This window comes from Sinohyriopsis cumingii, chromosome 4 (genome assembly GCF_028554795.1).
Source record: "Sinohyriopsis cumingii isolate HCF-2022 chromosome 4, ASM2855479v2, whole genome shotgun sequence".
NCBI lineage: Eukaryota > Metazoa > Mollusca > Bivalvia > Unionida > Unionidae > Sinohyriopsis > Sinohyriopsis cumingii.
In genome coordinates this window covers 15,284,441-15,305,634 of record NC_142964.1, presented here as the reverse complement: position 1 = coordinate 15,305,634, position 21,194 = coordinate 15,284,441, and the positions used below count along the sequence as shown (strand labels likewise).

Below are 21,194 nucleotides of genomic sequence, written 5' to 3'. Positions count from 1 at the left end.
CACACTTCTGAACATTTCAAATTCGTGTTTTCAAAATCAACAATACCATTACATGTTATTTACACCGTACTGAATATTGGTCATGAGGGAAAATATTAACTACCATTTGGAGACTGTTTAGAGGTGGCAGGCCTGAAGTGGTTCAAATAGATAATGGCATAAAAATTTTTAAATAAATAAGTGGAAAATTATTAAGTGGGCTTTATTTTTGTTGCATAATCACAGTGTCACCTGCAATAGGTGAGATGTAGGTATCACTTTACAGTGGTGGTTACTAGGGTAACAAGTTAGGCACAGGGGACTACATCAGTGTCCTAGCAAGAAATCCCTCCCCTCCTTTAATTCTGGAGCCCCGTTCCAGTAAAGAAAGATTGTTTAGTGGGAATTTTGGGCCACCACTAGGCCTGTTTCCCCCACCACAGTTTGTGGGGTTTCTTGTGTCACTGGAATACATCCTTGTATCAGTTGCCAAGAGTCTTCCACAGAACTCTTCTTTTTGTACCCACATGTGCTCCTCAAATACAGTTGCCCAAGCGGATGTACATTGATTTGTCAATTAAAATTTTTCATTGTTCTGCAATGCGTTTATCATTCTTTCGTTTATCTTTCATTTCAGTAAAAGAGAAGTTAACGCATGATCCAGATAGTGAAGTAGCCACTACAAGTTTAAGAGTGTCACTAATGTGTCCTGTAAGTGAACAAACTTTATACCTTCACCGTACACAATCGTAATTTTAGCAGTGGCTTAGAATAGCTGCCAAATGGGAATAAATGTAACATTGATAGAAAGAAAAGCTATTTTCAGCTGTTAAATAACAGTTTACAGAAAATTCAGAAAATTTTGTATGTTTTAGTACTTAAGTGCATTGCAAAATGAGTACAGTAGGTGCATTGTCCCCAGGGAATGGGAAAACATAGCTATGATCTTTTATTAGTAATGGCATTTGTCTCCAACATTGCAACAGCAAAGATTCTATGATGAAGGTTTTTAAAGTCATATATCTTTTTAACTGTTGTGTTTGACAGAAACTTGCATAACTTCCTAGTATATGTACCCTGATAATTTTGACCAATGTTTTTTTTTTTTGTTCATGATGTCTGAAGTGTGTCTTCTGATGTACTATGATTCATGTTTGGCAGCTTATTATTGATAAATGCCTAATGTTTGTACCCAGATACACTAGGATTTCTTGTTTGGCAACTTTATTACTGATAAATGCCTAATGTATGTACCCAGATGTACTAGGATTTCTTGTTTGGCATGTTTATTATTGTTAAATGCCTAATGTAATCTGATGTGCTACAGTTTCTTTTCTGGCAAGTTATGTTATAATGGCATTCCTCAGAACCCTTGCTGTTTTGTTTTTTTAATTATAACTTCCTGATTGCAATAAAAATGTCACAAGGTTTAGTTCACTAACCATAAGGCCAAGTGAGTTTAAAGAATAGTGCCATGTATATCCTGTGTTGCAAGTCATCCGTCAACAATTGCTGTTTTCCACTTCTCAAACAGTAGTAATTTGATAAATGTTTACTAAATACATCCTTGGATGATGAACTTTCACAGTTTGTACAAGTGATTATGGTCTGCCTTCAGATATCCCCACTATTAAAAAAATTGAAGAAGAAAGAGAAAAACACATTTAGCAACTTCTTTTCAAGTAAGGCTGAACAGAACTTGACTGAATTTGATGATAAGAATCTTTAAATGAAGACCTTTTAGATTTGTATAAAATATGTTGATCAACAATAAAATATTAATAATAAATAGACAAACCTTAAGACAACATAAAAGACACTTAGCAGATTTTGATAAAGGATCCTGACAAATGATGCCAGTCACATATGGCTGCCATTACTACAATAAGAAAATCTTTCAACATCATTTCAAAAAGCACTCAGAGAATTTAACAAAATTTGATAGAAGGTTTCCTGGCATATATTGTTGCAAGCCACAGGCAAAAATCTGCTTCTCAGTTTTCACCCTTTGTTCCCTACAATTAAATTTCCTCATGAGTATGCATAAACTTGCTTAACCAATCACTGAGGTGGAGTAAACTTTTCTTGGAAGATTGAATGAGCACGACCAACATCATAATTGTATAAGTCGGTCAGATTTTCTCTTCCAAACACAGGTACTTGTTGATTGAAAAGTAGTCACTTTTGTTGATGTACAGTGTATTATTTCATTGACTTGTTGATGTTGTAGATTTTTTTTAAAATGCACATTTGTGACAAGAGAGAAAATCTTGACATTAATGGGATCAGGCCCATTACTCTTCACCTCCCATTAGGGGCATGGGGATGCGTTCACTAAAGCTCTGGTGGCAATGGTTCCTTTGCCTCCATTAGGGTCTGCAAACCTTCCATCAGCTAGGTCAGTTGTTGGAAGAAGTTTGAAAAGGCAATAGTTGACTGCCTTTTTGGGAATGCTAGTGGTTAGAGTGTCTGCCTCGGATGCGGGAAGTTGTGGCTTCGAACCCCAGCCAAGTTGTACTAAAGACTTATGAAAATGGTACTAGCAACAGCCTTGCTTGGCATTCAGCAGTAAGAGGTTAGTCTTAGGACTGGACAGTCTGGTGTCAGGATAATGTTACTAGGTGGGACATGATGCTGTATATCTGAGGCATGATGCCCTAGTGCTAGACATCACTATAAACTGCCACACTGCAGACATCGTAGCAATATGACTGAAAAAATTGTTAAAGTTATATTTAAAATCTAAATCACACACACACACATTCTGCCTCCTTGCCCAGGACATGTGTCTGTAGCCTTTGGATTAAAAGATTGTCTCCAGCCAGCATTATACAATGGGCTGGGAGCTAAGGAGTCCATTCATTACTGTGCTGAAGTAAACTTTTCTCATCATTACGTGAGCTGATCCGATTTTCTCCTCCAAACACGGTCACTTGTGGTTTTTGACAATGCCTGGCATAAGGCCATTCAGTTACGCTCAAATGATGCTCATCCATTCTTCAGTAATGCGATTTTTGCTCAACTAAGGAAGGAAAAAAACCCATTTAAATCACTTCTTAAAAACAAATGAAAAGAAGTTGATTAAATTTCTCAGAAAGCATCCTGGAATAAGGCCTCCCTTTCCAGATTTTGCAAATGATACAGATCTGCCATCCAACATGGTGGTCCTTGTTAAAAAAAAAAAAAAAAAATTTAATCTCAGAAAACATCACTGTTTCATAGTCTGTGGTCTTAAACTAAGAAACAGAATAGGGCAAAAAAAACATCAAGTCTAGTCAAATTAAACAAATAATTTATTTTCCTAGATTATAAAGTGAAAACTTTAAAAGAATTTACAGTATTGTAGAATAAATCCCAGGTAGTCCTAAAAGTTATATCATAAGTCGAAATGTATAGAATATTCCAAATGAATTCCAGTGGTGTTCCAAATTAATTATAATTTAAATGTGCTGGTGTGTCAGTAGCCTGGATTAGTGTTGATGTGCTAAGTCTTGATTTGTCACAATGATATAATCAAAAATGTCTCAGTGAATTCTCCAAAACAGTGATTTAGCCCAAAAGTATTAATGAGTACTTTGTAATTCCATTGAATAATTTAAATGAATAAATCCGCTCAAATATTAACTGAACACAACTAAAAGAGAGACTCCATATGTTGAGATACATGACATCACATTATCCCAGATTTCTTGCAAGTTGCTTTTGTTAGATGACAGCAAGGTGAACTCGGCTCTGTTGTCGCCTCTTGGTAAAATGTGAACATTGCATCTTCAGTGTCCACTTCATTTTGCATGCATAACAGAAAACTCTTTTTTTGCATCTGCATGTGTACATACATAAAATGATTTTGAACAAGAAATGTCTTTTGATGACCACAGGTATTTACAAATACATCTTTTGGTTTCATATTCTTTTGCTGCAGTGAGAATATACATATTTAACACATTCTGTAATAATTAACTTTTCCTTTCCAGCTGGGTAAAATGAGGATACAGATTCCATGTCGAGCTGGCACCTGCTCACACCTGCAAACATTTGATGCTATGACGTTTCTTATGATGAATGAGAAGAAACCAACATGGATGTGTCCAGTCTGTGATAGGCCTGCACCATTCCATAAACTCGTTATTGATGGGTAAAGACTTCAAGTTTTGCACCTATCTGGCCATCATATTAATTGAAGATAGGTCATTTCGCAAAGATGTTTTTCGTGAACATTTTTATTTTGTTGACATGTTTTGATTTCCCTCTGAATAGCTTTATCCCCTTGGTAGCCTCAGCAGACCAGAATCTAGGTCAGTATAAGTACATGTACATGTAACATGTCAATAACAACTATACAGCCACATGTTTGTTGCAAGAATAGTGAATTGTTTAGTGACGCATGTTTATTGACAGTTGGATGTAGATTAAATGACTAAAATTTGTTTGATTTTTTTCCTAACTGTGAAATATACTCGAATTCTTGAATATTTCATATACATATGCAGTACTTAACGCATTATGGATTGTACTACACAGATGTAAGTTGTCAGTATACAGTGTATTTCTGACTAGTTATGTCTTCATTTAACCAAAATTTCCAATATTTATTTTCTCTCTGTAAATCCTACTTATTGACAACTGGTCACCTCATAAGATTTCACTTGTATGCAAAAAATTTGATTCCCCACCCCCACTTATTGCCATGTCCGTTTATGTTGACAGTATTACCTTGTTCCAACGGATGCAGAGATAAATGGGTAATACAACAGTTGATAAATGCTCTGGAGATTCCATGCCAACACGTTGAAAATTATATATATTATTATTTAAAGAAATGCCTGGACATTATGTTTATGACCCTTTGTGGGAAGAAACTGATGCTTTAAAGCCTGGATAAGGCCTTTCAGGATTAAGACTAAAACTTCATGTTCGTTATGTAGGAAAGAATTTAATATTTACAACATGGGGCTCTCGTTTGTTAAAAGCCACGTGAAATTGTTGAAGCACATTTGAAGCTTCATCAAGATGAAGATGAGGTTCCTATATATCCATTATTTCAATGTTTGTGATGAAAGCCTCTTCCACCTTGGTCAATAACTTGTCACATTGTTGGGTCTGAAAATTGTTATTTTTAGGGTCTGGAATCATCTTTAAAATTTGTGGCAGGAACCCTGTATAAGGTATAATCTGTAAAATTTGGTATAATTTGCATGAAAATGAATTGACGGTGTCAATTATTATTTTAAGTTTAGATGCAGTTGTTATGGATTCTTTTCATAAGGTAAATTTTCCTTGCAGTTTATTTGTGGAGATCTGTCGGCAGGAAACAGAGGCCAATGAAATTCAGTTTACAGATGATGGCAGTTGGAGTCCTCTGCGTCAGAGCAAGGAAAGTCACCTCATATCTAGTCCATCTCGATCAGCAGCAGCAGCAGGTATGATGTGCAGCCAATATTTTGTTGGTTTTTTGCTCTAAAACTAGAAAATCGTATGGGACGACCTGTAACAAAAACGTTTTTTGTTTTTTTTAAATTGCTGTTTGTGCTACATTGCTTGGAGGAATGTCTTGAAACTTGACACACATTCATCTCAAGGATCGCAAATTCAAATGATGTAGCTCAGACAGCCAACATCACTGCCACAGTGGCTGTTTTGAAAATCTTATTGCTACTTCTGAAGAAAGTCGTATTAATGTGGGGTTTCTGGCTTCTCTCTAGGATGTGCAGTTGTGAAAATCCTGCTAAGACGAAGAAGGTCACACAAAGCTGGCATAGTCGCACACACAAAAATAGTACAAATTTTCATCACTTGTGTACTTTAATTCAAAGAAATGTAGAAATTACTTGTTGTGATTTTGTAGATCAGGTGTTTGTAAGTTTTTCCAGGTAAGTCATTTTTAAAACCACACCAAACTATGTAAGTAAGTGGATAAAACCGGGTTTTGGACTGGATCTGACCTGCAGGCCATAGGCTGCACATACCTGATACCTGTTTATTACAAGCTGTATTCTGATTGAGTATTACAGTCTAATTGTATTATTTGTACTATACTTACACCTGTTTGTTACAAGCTGTATTCTGATTGAGTATTACAGTCTAATTGTATTATTTGTACTATACTTGCACCTGTTTATTACAAGCTGTATTCTGATTGAGTATTACAGTCTAATTGTATTATTTGTACTATACTTGCACCTGTTTGTTACAAGCTGTATTCTGATTGAGTATTACAGTCTAATTGTATTATTTGTACTATACTTACACCTGTTTATTACAAGCTGTATTCTGATTGAGTATTACAGTCTAATTGTATTATTTGTACTATACTTACACCTGTTTGTTACAAGCTGTGTTCTGATTGAGTATTACAGTCTAATTGTATTATTTGTACTATACTTACACCTGTTTGTTACAAGCTGTGTTCTGATTGAGTATTACAGTCTAATTGTATTATTTGTACTATACTAACACCTGTTTGTTACAAGCTGTATTCTGATTGAGTATTACAGTCTAATTGTATTATTTGTACTATACTTACACCTGTTTATTACAAGCTGTATTCTGATTGAGTATTACAGTCTAATTGTATTATTTGTACTATACTTACACCTGTTTATTACAAGCTGTGTTCTGATTGAGTATTACAGTCTAATTGTATTATTTGTACTATACTTGCACCTGTTTGTTACAAGCTGTGTTCTGATTGAGTATTACAGTCTAATTGTATTATTTGTACTATACTTACACCTGTTTGTTACAAGCTGTATTCTGATTGAGTATTACAGTCTAATTGTATTATTTGTACTATACTTACACCTGTTTGTTACAAGCTGTATTCTGATTGAGTATTACAGTCTAATTGTATTATTTGTACTATACTTACACCTGTTTGTTACAAGCTGTATTCTGATTGAGTATTACAGTCTAATTGTATTATTTGTACTATACTTACACCTGTTTATTACAAGCTGTGTTCTGATTGAGTATTACAGTCTAATTGTATTATTTGTACTATACTTACACCTGTTTATTACAAGCTGTGTTCTGATTGAGTATTACAGTCTAATTGTATTATTTGTACTATACTTACACCTGTTTATTACAAGCTGTGTTCTGATTGAGTATTACAGTCTAATTGTATTATTTGTACTATACTTACACCTGTTTGTTACAAGCTGTATTCTGATTGAGTATTACAGTCTAATTGTATTATTTGTACTATACTTACACCTGTTTGTTACAAGCTGTATTCTGATTGAGTATTACAGTCTAATTGTATTATTTGTACTATACTTACACCTGTTTGTTACAAGCTGTATTCTGATTGAGTATTACAGTCTAATTGTATTATTTGTACTATACTTACACCTGTTTATTACAAGCTGTGTTCTGATTGAGTATTACAGTCTAATTGTATTATTTGTACTATACTTACACCTGTTTATTACAAGCTGTGTTCTGATTGAGTATTACAGTCTAATTGTATTATTTGTACTATACTTACACCTGTTTCTACAATTTAGTTGATGAGTAATGGTAGCCCACGAGTGCTAAATGTTTGAACAAGTGCTTGAGTTTCTTTCCCGAAGCTAATGTCTTATGACATTTGGCTCATTGTGATTATTAGACATATTCATTTTGTTAAAGAAAATGTTAATAAAAAGAATATGGTGCTCATCAGTAAGAGGTCAGTGTTAGGACTGGTCGGCCTGGTGTCAGGATAATGTGGCTGGGTGGGACATGATGCTGCTTGTCTGCAGCACAAAGCCTCATTGCTAGACATCACTCTAAAACTGCCACACTGCAGACATCGTATCTATATGACTGAAATTTTTTTAAAGTTACATTAAAAATCCAAATCACACACGCATACACATTTTATGCCCAAACTGCTTTTTTGCCACGTATAATAGCAATAATTACACTTAAATCTCTCACAGGGATGGCATGTATCAATGCAGCCATCACAGTGGCCATCTTGAAAAATCACTATTCTGTCTGCATGGATCACCATATTAACATAGGGTTTGCACTGAAAGACTTGATATCTTTTCAACAGAAGACTTCTTATGATGTCTAGTACTGAATGAAAATAGTGCCAGTCTGATATCCAGCATGGCCACTGTGGCAGCCATCATGAAAATATTGTTATTGCTACTCTTAGATGGAAAAGTTCATTGATATGGGGCTTTCAGTGGAAGGCTAATTAGTGTGTCAGATACTGTTAGCACTGTCACTGACAAGTTTCTCTTGACAGAGTTTCTGAAGGTTATAAGATTGCTGATTAAGAAGAAGATTTGCCTGGTGCCGGTTTTACAGACTTTGGGAACAACAACTCCACCATTTACACAGAATGACCTGTAACTTATGGCACAACCTTTGGGAACAGTACAGACATGGTACAGAAGTCCAGCTGGGCCAGATATGGAATTTCCCAGTACTTGTTGTGGTGATATTTCCTGGGATAACTCGTACCAGAATCCATTCCCATACCTCACCAGGCACCAGACATCTCTTATTTTTAATTGATATGGGTATCTCCAATTAAGAGCGGGACTAGCTACATTGATCTTAAATGAGATATCCAATAGTAATAACAAAGTTAATGACTCTGACTGGCCTCGGATAAGCTCGACACCAGTACCAGTGCAACCTTACCAATCACCATTTCCAGGACTGTTTTCCAGTATACTCAGTTCAGCTTCTCAGTTCAACACGAGGTGTCATGTGATGGCCAAAACAACTCTGTTTCTGTCCCAGGCACGTTGTGTTGGCAGTGATTATGACCATGCTTGGCAATTCTGGATTCATGATGCCGTTTTACAATGATGTGGAATTGACCTATCACCAGCTTCATTGATAGTCCAGTCCTGTACGCCTGATACCTATATAGTACAGTGGAAGATGCTCTTTATGAATACCTGGAGGTAACCTTGTCCCTGCATGGATGAATTCCTTGCCTAATTTACTAAACTGCTTTGACATTTTCCGTTGCACTTGTCACAGAATGCTTTGCATCACCACATTTGTCTGACGTCAAGGATCCGAGCTCACATGACCAGCCTTTGCATAGGGCTGTTCCAGTAAAATATACCTGGGACCCGGGGAAGGCACTTTTAATGAGGGGTACTCACCATTAGATGAAATTTAGAATTTTATCTCATTTAATATGATCTCTGTGAAATCAAAGTACCCTGGCATATATTTTTGAGAATCTGCCTTCACTGGGTACCATGTATGTTTAAATGGAACAGCCCATATCAACTCAGCAATGGCTAGAGAAAATTATGTGTTCCAAGTATCAGTTGAAGTTTTACATGAGTTACTGCTGGAATTCTGCCCACCTCCACATGCCACTTCTATGGCTCCAGACAGGATTTCTGCAACTGTAGTGCTCCTGACCAAAAGAGATCAACCGCCATTCAAGCAGATCCCATGGTCAGGATGGATTAGATGCTCTGTATTTTTTATGGTGGCGCTCTACAGTTTCGTATTTTGCATAGGGTTAGGATTTTAAAGAAAAAGATTTTCCCTGGCTTTTCTCACTGGTTATACTGGCTATTTAAAAAAGACCTTGTATATCTTAGGTAAAATTCAAAGAACCTTTAATTCCCTTTATTTTGGTGTATGATTGATGGGTGTACTATGGGTTATAGAGTATACAGCTTGGCCTTACTTCAGATGTGCACCTTTCAAAAAAAGTGCTAGCTCTACTTGGTCATTTTCACTTCCTGAACTTCAGAGATAAATTGTATAAAAAGAGCCGATAACTTTTTTTACATTTTATATATTTGGTAATTCATCCATTGTACTTTCAGAAGCTGGTATTGTCTAGTCTGGCAAAATTCATTTTTCCTATTTTAATAGCTGCTATGTATAGTGTACTTTAGGCTAATTCAGGCTGATTTTTTAACACAAGGGAGCAGTCATTTTAGTTAGTGTGCTTAAATCATGTAAAATTTCCAAAAGTACAATATCCAAAGAAATATCATCCACATTACATTAATGTAGCATATCGGTATGCCAACATTCTCTCCATTGTGCATGTTTTAAATGCGAACTACTTCACCTTACATAGTCACTATCTTAAAAGTACATATTAACTGGTGAGCGCCCCCTATAAAGAAAGATCCAGGGCCTAAGAATTATTAGGCCTTTCTTCTGTCAGCACCTTCTACCATCCAATTTCACTTCAGGCTTCTTCAAATCACGTTCAGCAGGGGTAGGGAGTGTAGCTCTCTCTTATCTATTTAAATAAGATACTATGATCTTGTGGTACATTTGGTAATGATAATACATCTTTCCTAAATAATTCTTGCCTAATCACAATGCACATATACCCTTCCTAGCCTGTACTACAATTACATGCCTTTAATGGTGCACACACCTCGGTGCCATTAACAACTGATGACAATAAAATATGTGACACCAATCGATTCCTGTGGCTGCTGTTAATAAAAAATATAAAATGTTTTAAACATCTGAAAAATCTCAACTGAATTTGGCTCAGTTGCACAGAAAGCACCCTGGCATGAAAGCCATTTTAGTTTATACACAGGATTATACACCATGGCTCCTGTTGCTAAAACTTGGAAATCTTTTGCAATAACTTCTCAAAAACTGCTCAGCAGAATTTGACCAAAGTCAACAGAAAACAGTCCAATTTGAATGTCTTTCAAATTTGTACACATGATGCTGATGTGCTGACAAATGCTGATGAAGATTAATGTTGCAATCAACATCACTGGAAGTAATTTATACAGAAAGCGACCTATTGACCCATATTTCTTTGCAAACTGCTTTTTCCTTTGGCTGTTAGGCAGATGACAGCTACGTGAGCAATCTCAGGCCTACTTGAATCTTATTGTATGAAGGTTTTGTGTTAAATTTTGTTGAAAGTCGTAAAAAGGGAGTTTAAATTGGGATCATTCCTCAAGCTGAGACATGGTTTTTAACAACATCTGCAGTAGCTTAGTAACATGCATGTACTCTATTTCAAAACATTATATTCAACAATTACTTCTAGGTAAGATGCAGATTGTAAGGTAACTATAGTATATAGTAAATTTCTTAACAGAAGAGATTACTGATATTTATTTGACTATGCCTGTGAGTAATTAAACATCCAGTCTCTTGCTTCTTTCAGATGTTGTGGACTGCTCAGGTTCTCCAAATAAGAAACCTAAAATGGAAGTGATAGATCTTACTGTCAGTTCTGATGAAGAGGAGGATGAAGCACCAAGCTCCAGTCGACCAATTAGTAATGGGTGTGTGAGTCCTTCGGTGATCAGCATAGACTCTCCAGCTGGACCTCAGTCTGTCTCGTCAGTGTCCTCGTTTGAATCTCCAACTCGTGTCTCATCTCATCACTCTTCCTTCTCCTTCTCACCATCATCCACATCCTCTTCCTCCTCCTCGTCCTCCTCCTCCTCTCGATCTTCCAGCTCATCTCGAACCATAGGTTATTCAGTGCCATCCCGTTCTCAATCCCCACATCAGCTGTCCCCCATCTCCCCTCATGGACCAAATGCCATGCATTCACCTTTGGCTTCACCTCATTCTCCCTATCGTTCACCTTTGACCTCACCTTTTTCGTTAACTCCCTCCATCTCAGCCACTTCTTCCTCTGGCCACTCCCCATCTCCATACCTCCCAGCCCCTCCTTTCCCTTCCATTCCTGGTTCTGTTCCCCTTCCATTACCTCAGGCAAATTTCAGTCCCATAGGGCCAATGACTGTTGATGTGGATCGGGAGATAGAAGAATTTTTGCAAGGTTTGGTTTGGGATCCATACAGATGACTAAAGGTGAAAACAGAAAAGCCCTAATCATCTGTGGTTTGATATTTGTTATGTGATAAACTGTAAAATTGTTCAACTGAAAATCTTCATTCCACTGTTATTATGTATAAGTAGTGTTAAGTTTGTCCTTTAGTTGGAAGAAAGGAAGACTTTAAGGTGTTAAACTGAATGGGGCTAAGATTAATTGCCATTGGTTTGGTGTCTTTTCATCCCACAGTGATACATTGTGTAGCTTTAATTGATACCTCTTCAAAACTTGTAACCAAAATTACATAATCAAAGCATTGATAAAGTATGAATATAAACAGTTAGCTTATAAATTTTCTAGATGTAAGCGATAACATTAACTTGAATTTTATAAAAGACAGTTGTCTTTGAGATAGTAAAAAGTTGCAAAGCTAAACTCAGTTCAAATACGTTTTTGCACCTTTATTTTGGCTACTTCTTTTTTATTTGTAATTTGACAGAAGTGTACCAGCAACAGATTTTATTCACAGCCTTTACTGTCAGTGACACATTAAGATACCATTTTAATAGAACATGAATTTGCATCACTGATCAGAACACGGTTTTAGACAATCGCATTTTTCACAGAAAATACATGACCATGGCAAATACCAATGTAATTTGAATAAATTCATTTAAATTGACCATAATTTGTCTTCAAACTCGTCTGCTTTTCTGTATTATTTGGTAATTATTCATCCATTGCATTGGTCTTGGTAACTCTTCACTTTTTCACTTTCTCCATATTTCGTATTGTAACTCCTTTTAGTCTACTGCATACAGCTCAGGTATTTTTTTTTTGGTAATAGCATTCAATAAACAATTAACAATATGTAACTATTTCTAAGAGGGAAAAGTTGTTTGTGATTTGTCTGATTTTGAATAAAGCGTCACATGTTAGCATTTGTTAACAAACAGCATGTGATAAAAGTGGATAAGGCATCCCCTTGCACTTCCTTTGCAAGGTAATGTTCTTGTGCAGTCTTATTATAGTAATTTGGTAGGAAAGGACAACTTCATATTAATTTACCATGATGTAGTTGTTTAGCATGGTTTATTTGCAACATTTTTTCATGTTAGTGACATAATTGTATGTTGTATTAAAATGGAACCATTTTGACAAGTTGATGACAGTCTTCATGAGCAAACTTGGTCCCTGGCACTTTAAGAAAAATCAGATTACAAAGAAGTTACCACCCAAAACCATGCAGAAAAATGTGTTTGGACTGAGATTAAGTGCGGTTTTTACCTCTATTTAAGGGCTGTGATTGCGTTTGATTACAACCGATTCCTTAGAGAAGGATAGTGATCAAAATCGTTGATTTTTATTTCATATTAAAATTAATTTCAGTTTTGTATGCATGTCAGAAGCTGCATTATTCAGGATTTATTCTTGCAAGTTCAAGACCTCATTTTTATACGCATCTTTTGGTGGTATTATTGTGTTGTAATGTTTTCTGTTCATCCATCTGATAGCATTTGCTTGTCAAGTCCATAACTTGGTAGTCGCATGATAGATTTCCCTTAAACTTCACCCTGGCATATATCATGACTGGTCTGTGTTGTGTGTGCCATGGCCACAACCCTTGCTTTACGTTTGTTGTTATGGCAAGGGTTAATGCATTCTTTGATTTGTATCCTTGTCCAGCCAACAACTCTTTGGTGATTGTAGATATTTTAATGGAACTTCAACTATTTATATATTATTTTTGGACCCTGTGTAATATATTATAGACATGCCTACTGCATAAAGATTGTCACAGCAAGAGAAAATATAAATCACTGATCTCAATCAATGTACTGTTGATCCACTGAAGATATGTATATATTTGGACTTGACATTGTGCTGGGTATTAAGTCATACCCTGGTCCCTTGAGGTCAAGGTCACAACCATGGGTAATTTTTAAGATATTATGACAAAACTTTACCCTCATCTTATCATACAGTAGTCAAATCCCTGGTGCAGAGGTCAAAGTCGTTAGTAGGGAAAATGTCTGAAAGGTGTATCATGTGCTAGTTGCATTACTTTCTTAAACCATTTGTATTTATAGTACAAGCAACAGTTGTGTGGAGAATTGCACTGTAATTTGTTTGTTTTGAGAAAACCATCAATAAAATCCAAGCTAGGTTGGTATTGCAGACTCGGAGAAAGAGTGATGACAAAGCAAAATAAACAAATAGGTTTTAATTTATCACTCAGACTATGTTACATAATATAGTGAACCAGTATTGCCTTCATTTTGAAATGTACACTTGTAGATAATAAAGTAAGTAGAAGCAAAGTTAATGTCTATTTAAATTTTACTGTGAACATGTACATAATTTATGTAGATATTTGAACTTTCATCCAGCATTTTACTCACATCAGCTCCTAGTCAACACAGTTAATAAATATCTCTCAGGAACTTGAACATTTTGAAAGTATTCAGTTGTAGTTTCTTACAGTACAAAGCTAAGAGGCATATGCTATTTATTCCTTTTTGTAGTTGATTTGTGAAATTTGTTTAATAATAACTTCTTTCTCTCTTATGTAAGGACCCTTATTAGAGTTAGATTATTTGAACAGTTGTTTAATAAAATGCAAAATGTCTTGTAATTTAATTCAAAAAGATGGCACAGCAAACAGACATGCTAGATCTTGCCCTGGAAAATGATTTAAATAAGTCATTTGTATGTAGAGGTCTCCATCTGTCAGAATGTGGCTTATTTTTAAGTGGGCAGACTACATCTTGCCAGTGAATGAAGTAAATCAAGTCACATACTTGTGGAGGTCTGTATTTGTGAATGAAGTATGAGTCATTTCAATTGGGGATGCTCAATATTGGCCAGGGAAACTCTGTAACTTAAGTCACTTGTATGTGCAGACACCTTAGCCAGGGAAATTGGTGTAACTGAAATCACTTGGAATGTGCAGGTACCTTAGATGTTAGCCAGGGAAATGGTGTGACTGAAATCACTTGTATGTGCAGGCACCTTAGATGTTAGCCACGGAAATGGTGTAACTGAAATCACTTGTATGTGCAGGCACCTTAGATGTTAGCCATGGAAATGGTGTAACTGAAATCACTTGTTTGTGCAGGTACCTTAGATGTTAGCCAGGGAAATGGTGTAACTAAAATCACTTGTATGTGCAGGCACCTTAGATGTTAGCCAGGGAAATGGTGTAACTGAAATCACTTGTATGTGCAGGCACCTTAGATGTTGTCCTTAGAAATGATATAGATTAGCATTTGAAGGCTATTTTAATTTCCAAAAAGTCTACAATTCTTACAACCCAGAAATGGGCAGTATAATTTTGTAATCAGAATGTCCAAATGAAATTAGATCATCTGCATTTGTGATGTTTATTGTGTGTGTTTTGGATCTATAGTTCATCAGGGAATCAGGCAGAGTAATTTTAGCTGACAAATTCAGAATATATTTTTGCACCATATGTACATTCCCCCATTACACTTAATGACATCTAGGTTTGGGGAAAATATTATAGCTGCATTTACAAGATGCATTTTATGCATGTGTGCCATGAAAATTGGTGATAGAAAGCAAAGTTTTTGTTTGTTTTAAGGGTTAAGATGTTTCACCAAAGAAGGAAACTCATTACCAGTTGTTTTGTAAATAGGCATCTTAGACTTTTTTTTTAATGCATACAGCTCTTCAATTATTTATGCTCTTCCTTTAAATATAAAAATCACCAATTAGAATGGCATTGTAATTTGTTTTCAAAATGTTGTTTCAGGACTTGTTAAAGTCCAAAAAATGTTTGCACTTATCTCGTTTTTTTTATATTAATTAGAATGCATTGAGTTGCATTGTGTCAGAAACATTGAAAGGGGAAATAATGCTTTTTCTTTGCTGAATGAAACATGTGAACTTGTATTGCAATGACAAATGTAAATATTTACAGAACTCACAAAATTTTGTTCTTATCTGAGTTTTTATGTTGAATTTGAATGATTAATGAGTGGCATTGCATGGTATTCACAATTTTGTATTTATTTTTTATGTGCTTTGTGCTCTTAGGGAAGTTCATCCCTCATTTGTTCACAATTTTTTTTTTTTCATTTATCACCATTTTGACCACATTATTTTTTCAGTGTGTAAAAGTTAATGCTGTAATTCATCAAGTTGATGAAAATGCATATTTTGTTGTACATATTACATTATATGGTGGACAAAAAAGAAATCATGTGATTGAAAAGTTCATTGATATGGTGATAATATGTATTGATTATACGGTGATGCACACTGAGATTGTTGACAGTCACTAACAAGAGATGATAGTTAATAAAGTTACATGAAAATTGATGTAAATATATATATATATTTCATCATGTCATTAAAACTTGTTGATAATACTCATGGGTTAGTTTTTTGTTTATCCACAGTAACTAGAAGTAAAAGACAATGAGGGTTGTTTACCTAAGGGCACACTGCACATATTGATGTAGATGACATAAATTTTGATTAACTGACATGATTTCTATGTCAAACGTTTGTCAGATATTTATTTTAAGGAGCTATTAATTTTATAGCTAAACGATAAGTTGTAACTATTTCTTTGGAAGCTTTCACAGCTGCAGGATTTGTATGAATATTAATTGGGTGGGGTTTGCAAAATTTACACTTTGGGAAGGGAATTCATTAATGCAGAATAACATCAGCTGCAATAGCGTATGAACAGTATTTAGGTGAACTTTTAATGGCATGTTGTCACAGGCAAAATAGTGCAGTGTTGCCACAATACAACCTGTCTTGAAAGACCACTGCTGAAAAAGGTTATGGTCTGTCAAAACAAGCAATTTCTTGTGACTGGTCATAACACTGTATCATCAGTAAATATTTCCTTGAGAATGTAGTTTCTCGAGACGTGTATTTTCAGCCGTAGTCATTTAAGATGTGATTTACTGTAACGTAATCCTCCCTCCCTCAGTAATATCATTTGTATATAGTCCGTTTTAATTAGGACTTGTCCCTTTATGACTTGTTCGTCTGATTGGAAAACAACTTTCAGAAACAGTTGCAATACTGTTTAAAATTTGTGATGACTGTAAATTGTTATTTCATTTTATTTTACTGGTCATAAACCAGAGGAGCTATGGCATGACCTCTTGTCCATCCATCCATCCACTCGTCTATTGGTGCAAGTTTATTATCACTACTCGTGCTAATGAAGACTGCCTTGAAACTTTGCATATTCTGTCATCCTAAGGTCTAGTTAGTCCTATTGGAAAATAGCGCCACATGGAACATCAAATATGGCTACTACAGCAGCAAACTTAAATCTTCTTCTCAATACTCCTGAACAAATTGTCATGTAAGATTGGGTTTTCACTTAATGCTATCTAGTTATTCTTAAAAGAAAACAATGCTGATCTGACATCCATCTTAAAAATTTTGTCCCCCCCCCCCCACCTCTTCTAAACAGAATATTGTATTGACCAATATTTCACCAGAATACTTTTTATGTCTTGTTGGAGTTGAAAGAAAATGATGCTAATATGGCTGCCATAGTAGGCATCTTGAAAATCTTGTCGCTACACCTCCTGAATGGAAAATTGTTATCAATGTGGAGTTTGTTCCAGAATTATTTTCATGTCTAGCTGGTTCTAAATGATAACATTCTGACATTCAGTGTGTCCATATTGTAACTCTTGTTATGTCTGATTCTTAATGGATAGTCTTATCCACAAGCTCATGATGGTCCGAAATTTAAAGAATCTCTTTGGAAAAACAGAAATGGTTTCTGCACTTGGCAGTTAAAAAGAGGTGATCTTGTCTTGGATTCCCATAAATTCATTTTGGCCAGTCGAGATTCTGCCCCTTTCGAGGGACTCCATTTCCTTGCCTGCGATAAATATTACCAGAGGCTAGACAGCACATCAATTCTGATATCAACATTTGATTACAGGTTTTGGAAACAGTAAAATCTCCTGTTTGCATCAGTGCATCATCATCAGATTTCACCCATCTGAGGCAGTTTACCAGGTTACTTGTTGCCCCTAACTGCTCTGATGGCCTACTGGTTAGTGTCCACCTTGGATGCTGGAGGTCGTGGGTTCGATCCCTGGCCGCGTCATACCAAAGACTTACAAAAATGGTAATAATAGTTCCCTTGCTAGGCGCTCAGCATTAAGAGGTTAGTGTTAGGACTTGTCGGCCTGGTGTCAGTATCATGTGACATGTCTGCAGCATGATGCCCCAGTGCTAGAGATCACTATAAACTGCCACACTGCAGACATCATAGCAATATGACTGAAAAATTGTTAAAGCTACATTAAAATCCACATCACACACACACGCACACTGTTCATAATCCCAGGCCATTTGAGTTAAAGTGGGATTCCAGAGATGCAGGTGACCCCAGAAAAGAAATTGTGCTGACATTAGAGAGCATGTTGATAAAAATAGCAAGCGTTGACACCAACGCCTATAATTTGTTAGTCACTGTTGATATTATAGGCAGGAAAACCTTGAGTGGGATGTGAAGGCCAGGCAGGTATTTATCAGCGAGGATGATTAAATTTAACATATTGACACAACAAATGAGAGAATATTTAATGTACTTGAGAAATTACAATATAATTCAAACAGGACAGCTGCAAAAAAAAAAAACTTTGGATTAATTGCAGTCTTGCAAAAGAATACATTCTTAACAAATTAACATGCATGTAAATAACTGAAATAAAATACATTAGTTTCATCTTTTAATCCTATTTGGCATGCTTGACACGTTTCAAACGTGTCATTAAAGGATCATAAATATATTGTAATATCCAAAATTAATTTGTGAGAGATACAAACTTTTGGAATTCGTTTGTCATGTAACCAAAAAGATGTTAATAGTATTGTAATCGTAAAAAGATTACTTTAAAATTTCTGTACATTCCTAACAGATGGAAACTAAGGAAGTACCTGTAAAGAGAAAAGGTACCATGGTATGTACCACTGGAAAAAATGCTGCCCCTGAATGAATAGTCCAATCAGTATGATGTTTTGTTGAAGGACTTATTGATCACTGCAATGGCCAGCTTGAAAATCATCGTATGGTTACTTCTCCCAGGGTCAGAAACAGGTCACTGTCACCTGGAAATAAGAAAATAGGATAATGAAAGTGACTAGGGCATGTCTGGGACAGTGTTTTTTGTCAAATAATAATAATAATAATAAGGACTTTGTAATCTTTAGAAGCTCTAAGTGCTTTACAAGTGAAAACAAGATGGCCGCTATCGCTTAACCAGCTTGAAGCTGCTGTTCCGTTTTTTAGTGCCGTTTTCACGATATTTGTGCTTGTTGCCTGTTTTCATCTACTTTATTGCGTCCATTATGTATTGGCTGTTAAATTCGTATGTGTTTCTTCATCTCCTTGTTTTGGAAATGAGAACAATTAGACTTTTTCTCAGCAGTCTTGCTCCACTGTTTTTGAACAAACTGCCATCACGTGATACTCGCCAGTCAACCCGTTTATGCTACGATGGACCCTCATTAATTGCTTTAAATGATAACTCCTTGGCTCTCCACACTACATTGCGCTCTAGACTAAAGGAACTAGGACTACATTCATCCTTACCTAAATGTAAACAGAAGCAGAAAAAGAAACATTTCAAAGCTGGCCGGCGTAGAACAGGAAGAAGAATTCCAGTTATCTCCCTTGTTTCGGCTCAACAATTTTAATAAAAGTTTGACCATTAATTTAGATAACCTAATTCAAATCCCAATTAATTTGTCAACCTTTATGTCAACTATCCAAGAGATACCTCTGCATATTGCATTATTCAATGCCCATTCAGTAGGACCACCGGAAAAGCACACAGAAATAGTTAATTTTATCAACGACCAGAATATTGACATCTTTTTCGTGACAGAAACATGGCTAAAAACATCAGGCGATGAGCCCAAGTGTGTGGATCTAACACCCACTGGTTACTCCATCAAGTCGTTCCCCCGTAATTCTCGCGGAGGTGGAATTTCTGTCAATACAAAGAACTCCATGATAAAACATCTTAACCACACTCACACTGGAGCAAAGGTCAGTCCATTTTTTCTGCCTATACCGACCTCCTCCTAGTAGAAAAAACAAGCTGGCTGACTCTCTCTCTTTTTGGAGCAGTTTTTAAATCTCCTGGACTATGGAAATTCGATAGGTGGCAACCTGATTATTCTTGGAGATTTCAGCTTTCACTTTGGCTGTCCCGGAAACCCAAATACATCAAAACTCGTAGATTCCATTAATGTTTTCAACCTCAAACAATCAGTTAACCAACCCACCCATAAACATGGTCACATTTTAGACTGGATTCTTCATAGACCTGATGATAACATTATACGGTCCTCCCTGGTATCCCATGACCTTGATCAGGTCACCTCTGCATTATATGCCATCTTGATGTATCAGTCCCTAACCCGCCACCTTTATCTGCTACTAAGAGAAATCTCTGTATGATAAATAGAGAACCAAGCTAATGCACGACATCCAAGCTAACCTAACAATTTGCTTACCTCCTACCGCAGAACAACTTGATAACTGCCTGCGTTCATTGCTTGACAAACATGCCCCAGCTACCAAGTGCAGAGTATCAATTAAAAAGTGTTCTCCATGGTATAGCAGTGTTAGGGACCAGCTTCGCACTGCTAAAAGAGACCACCGTAAAGCTGAGAAGCTTTGGCTTTTCACCAGACATGCTATTCATAAGCAAATCTATGAAGCCGCTAAGAAGAATGTCACAAATGTAGTCCATGCAGCGAAATCAGCCCACTATACTACTAAGATCCTGGAAAGTTCCAGCTGCAAAGAGCTCTTCAGGATTACTAACAAGCTGATGTCAAGGAACAAATCTACACAACTTCCAACTACCTTCTCTCCAGTTGACAATAGGGACATGTTTGCAGATTTCTTCCATGAATACAGTTGGGATACAGAATTTGAGCGGCAGCCATTAGCAGCATTTGAACCTGTCTCTATGGATTTCGTACGTACAATCGTGATGAAGAGTGCACCAAAGTCATGTGAACTTGATCCAATTCCAACATCACTGCTGCTTGAGTGCTTAGATCCAGTATTGCCTTCATTAACTGATGTTATTAATACCTCTCATCCAGGGAATTCCCATCATTTTTCAAAACTGCCATTGTAAAGCCTTTGCTGAAGAAACCAACACTAGACCATAACGATTTAAAGAACTACCGCCCAGTTTCTAATCTCCCATTCATATCAAAAATCTTAGAAAAGGTTGTTCTATCCCAGCTTGTATCTCATCTGAATTCAAACAGTCTTTTTAGCAATGTACAATCTGCATATTGCCCTTGCCACAGTACTGAAACTACTCTTCTGAAAGTAGTTAATGACATTCTCTCTGCGTTGGATAGCGGAAAGATTACAGTCCTCACCCTCCTTGATTTGTCTGCAGCATTTGACACAATAGACCAT

The 21,194-nt window shown here is 36.1% G+C and overlaps 1 protein-coding gene across 7 annotated transcripts in view; it reads left to right on the top strand.

Moving 5' to 3' along the window:
• The window catches only part of LOC149800657 (E3 SUMO-protein ligase PIAS2-like), a 102,329-nt gene that overhangs the window by 40,462 nt on the left and 40,673 nt on the right, over nt 1-21,194 (top strand). For 6 of the 7 annotated variants that reach the window (XM_089954692.1, XM_089954691.1, XM_089954690.1 and 3 more), the window contains 4 exons: nt 617-690; nt 3,954-4,114; nt 5,263-5,399; nt 11,111-11,288. In XM_089954692.1, coding sequence (XP_089810818.1) covers nt 617-690; nt 3,954-4,114; nt 5,263-5,399; nt 11,111-11,288 — 550 coding nt within the window. The remainder of the gene's footprint in view (nt 1-616; nt 691-3,953; nt 4,115-5,262; nt 5,400-11,110; nt 11,289-21,194) is intronic. The other variant, XM_089954693.1, reaches the window with a different exon arrangement.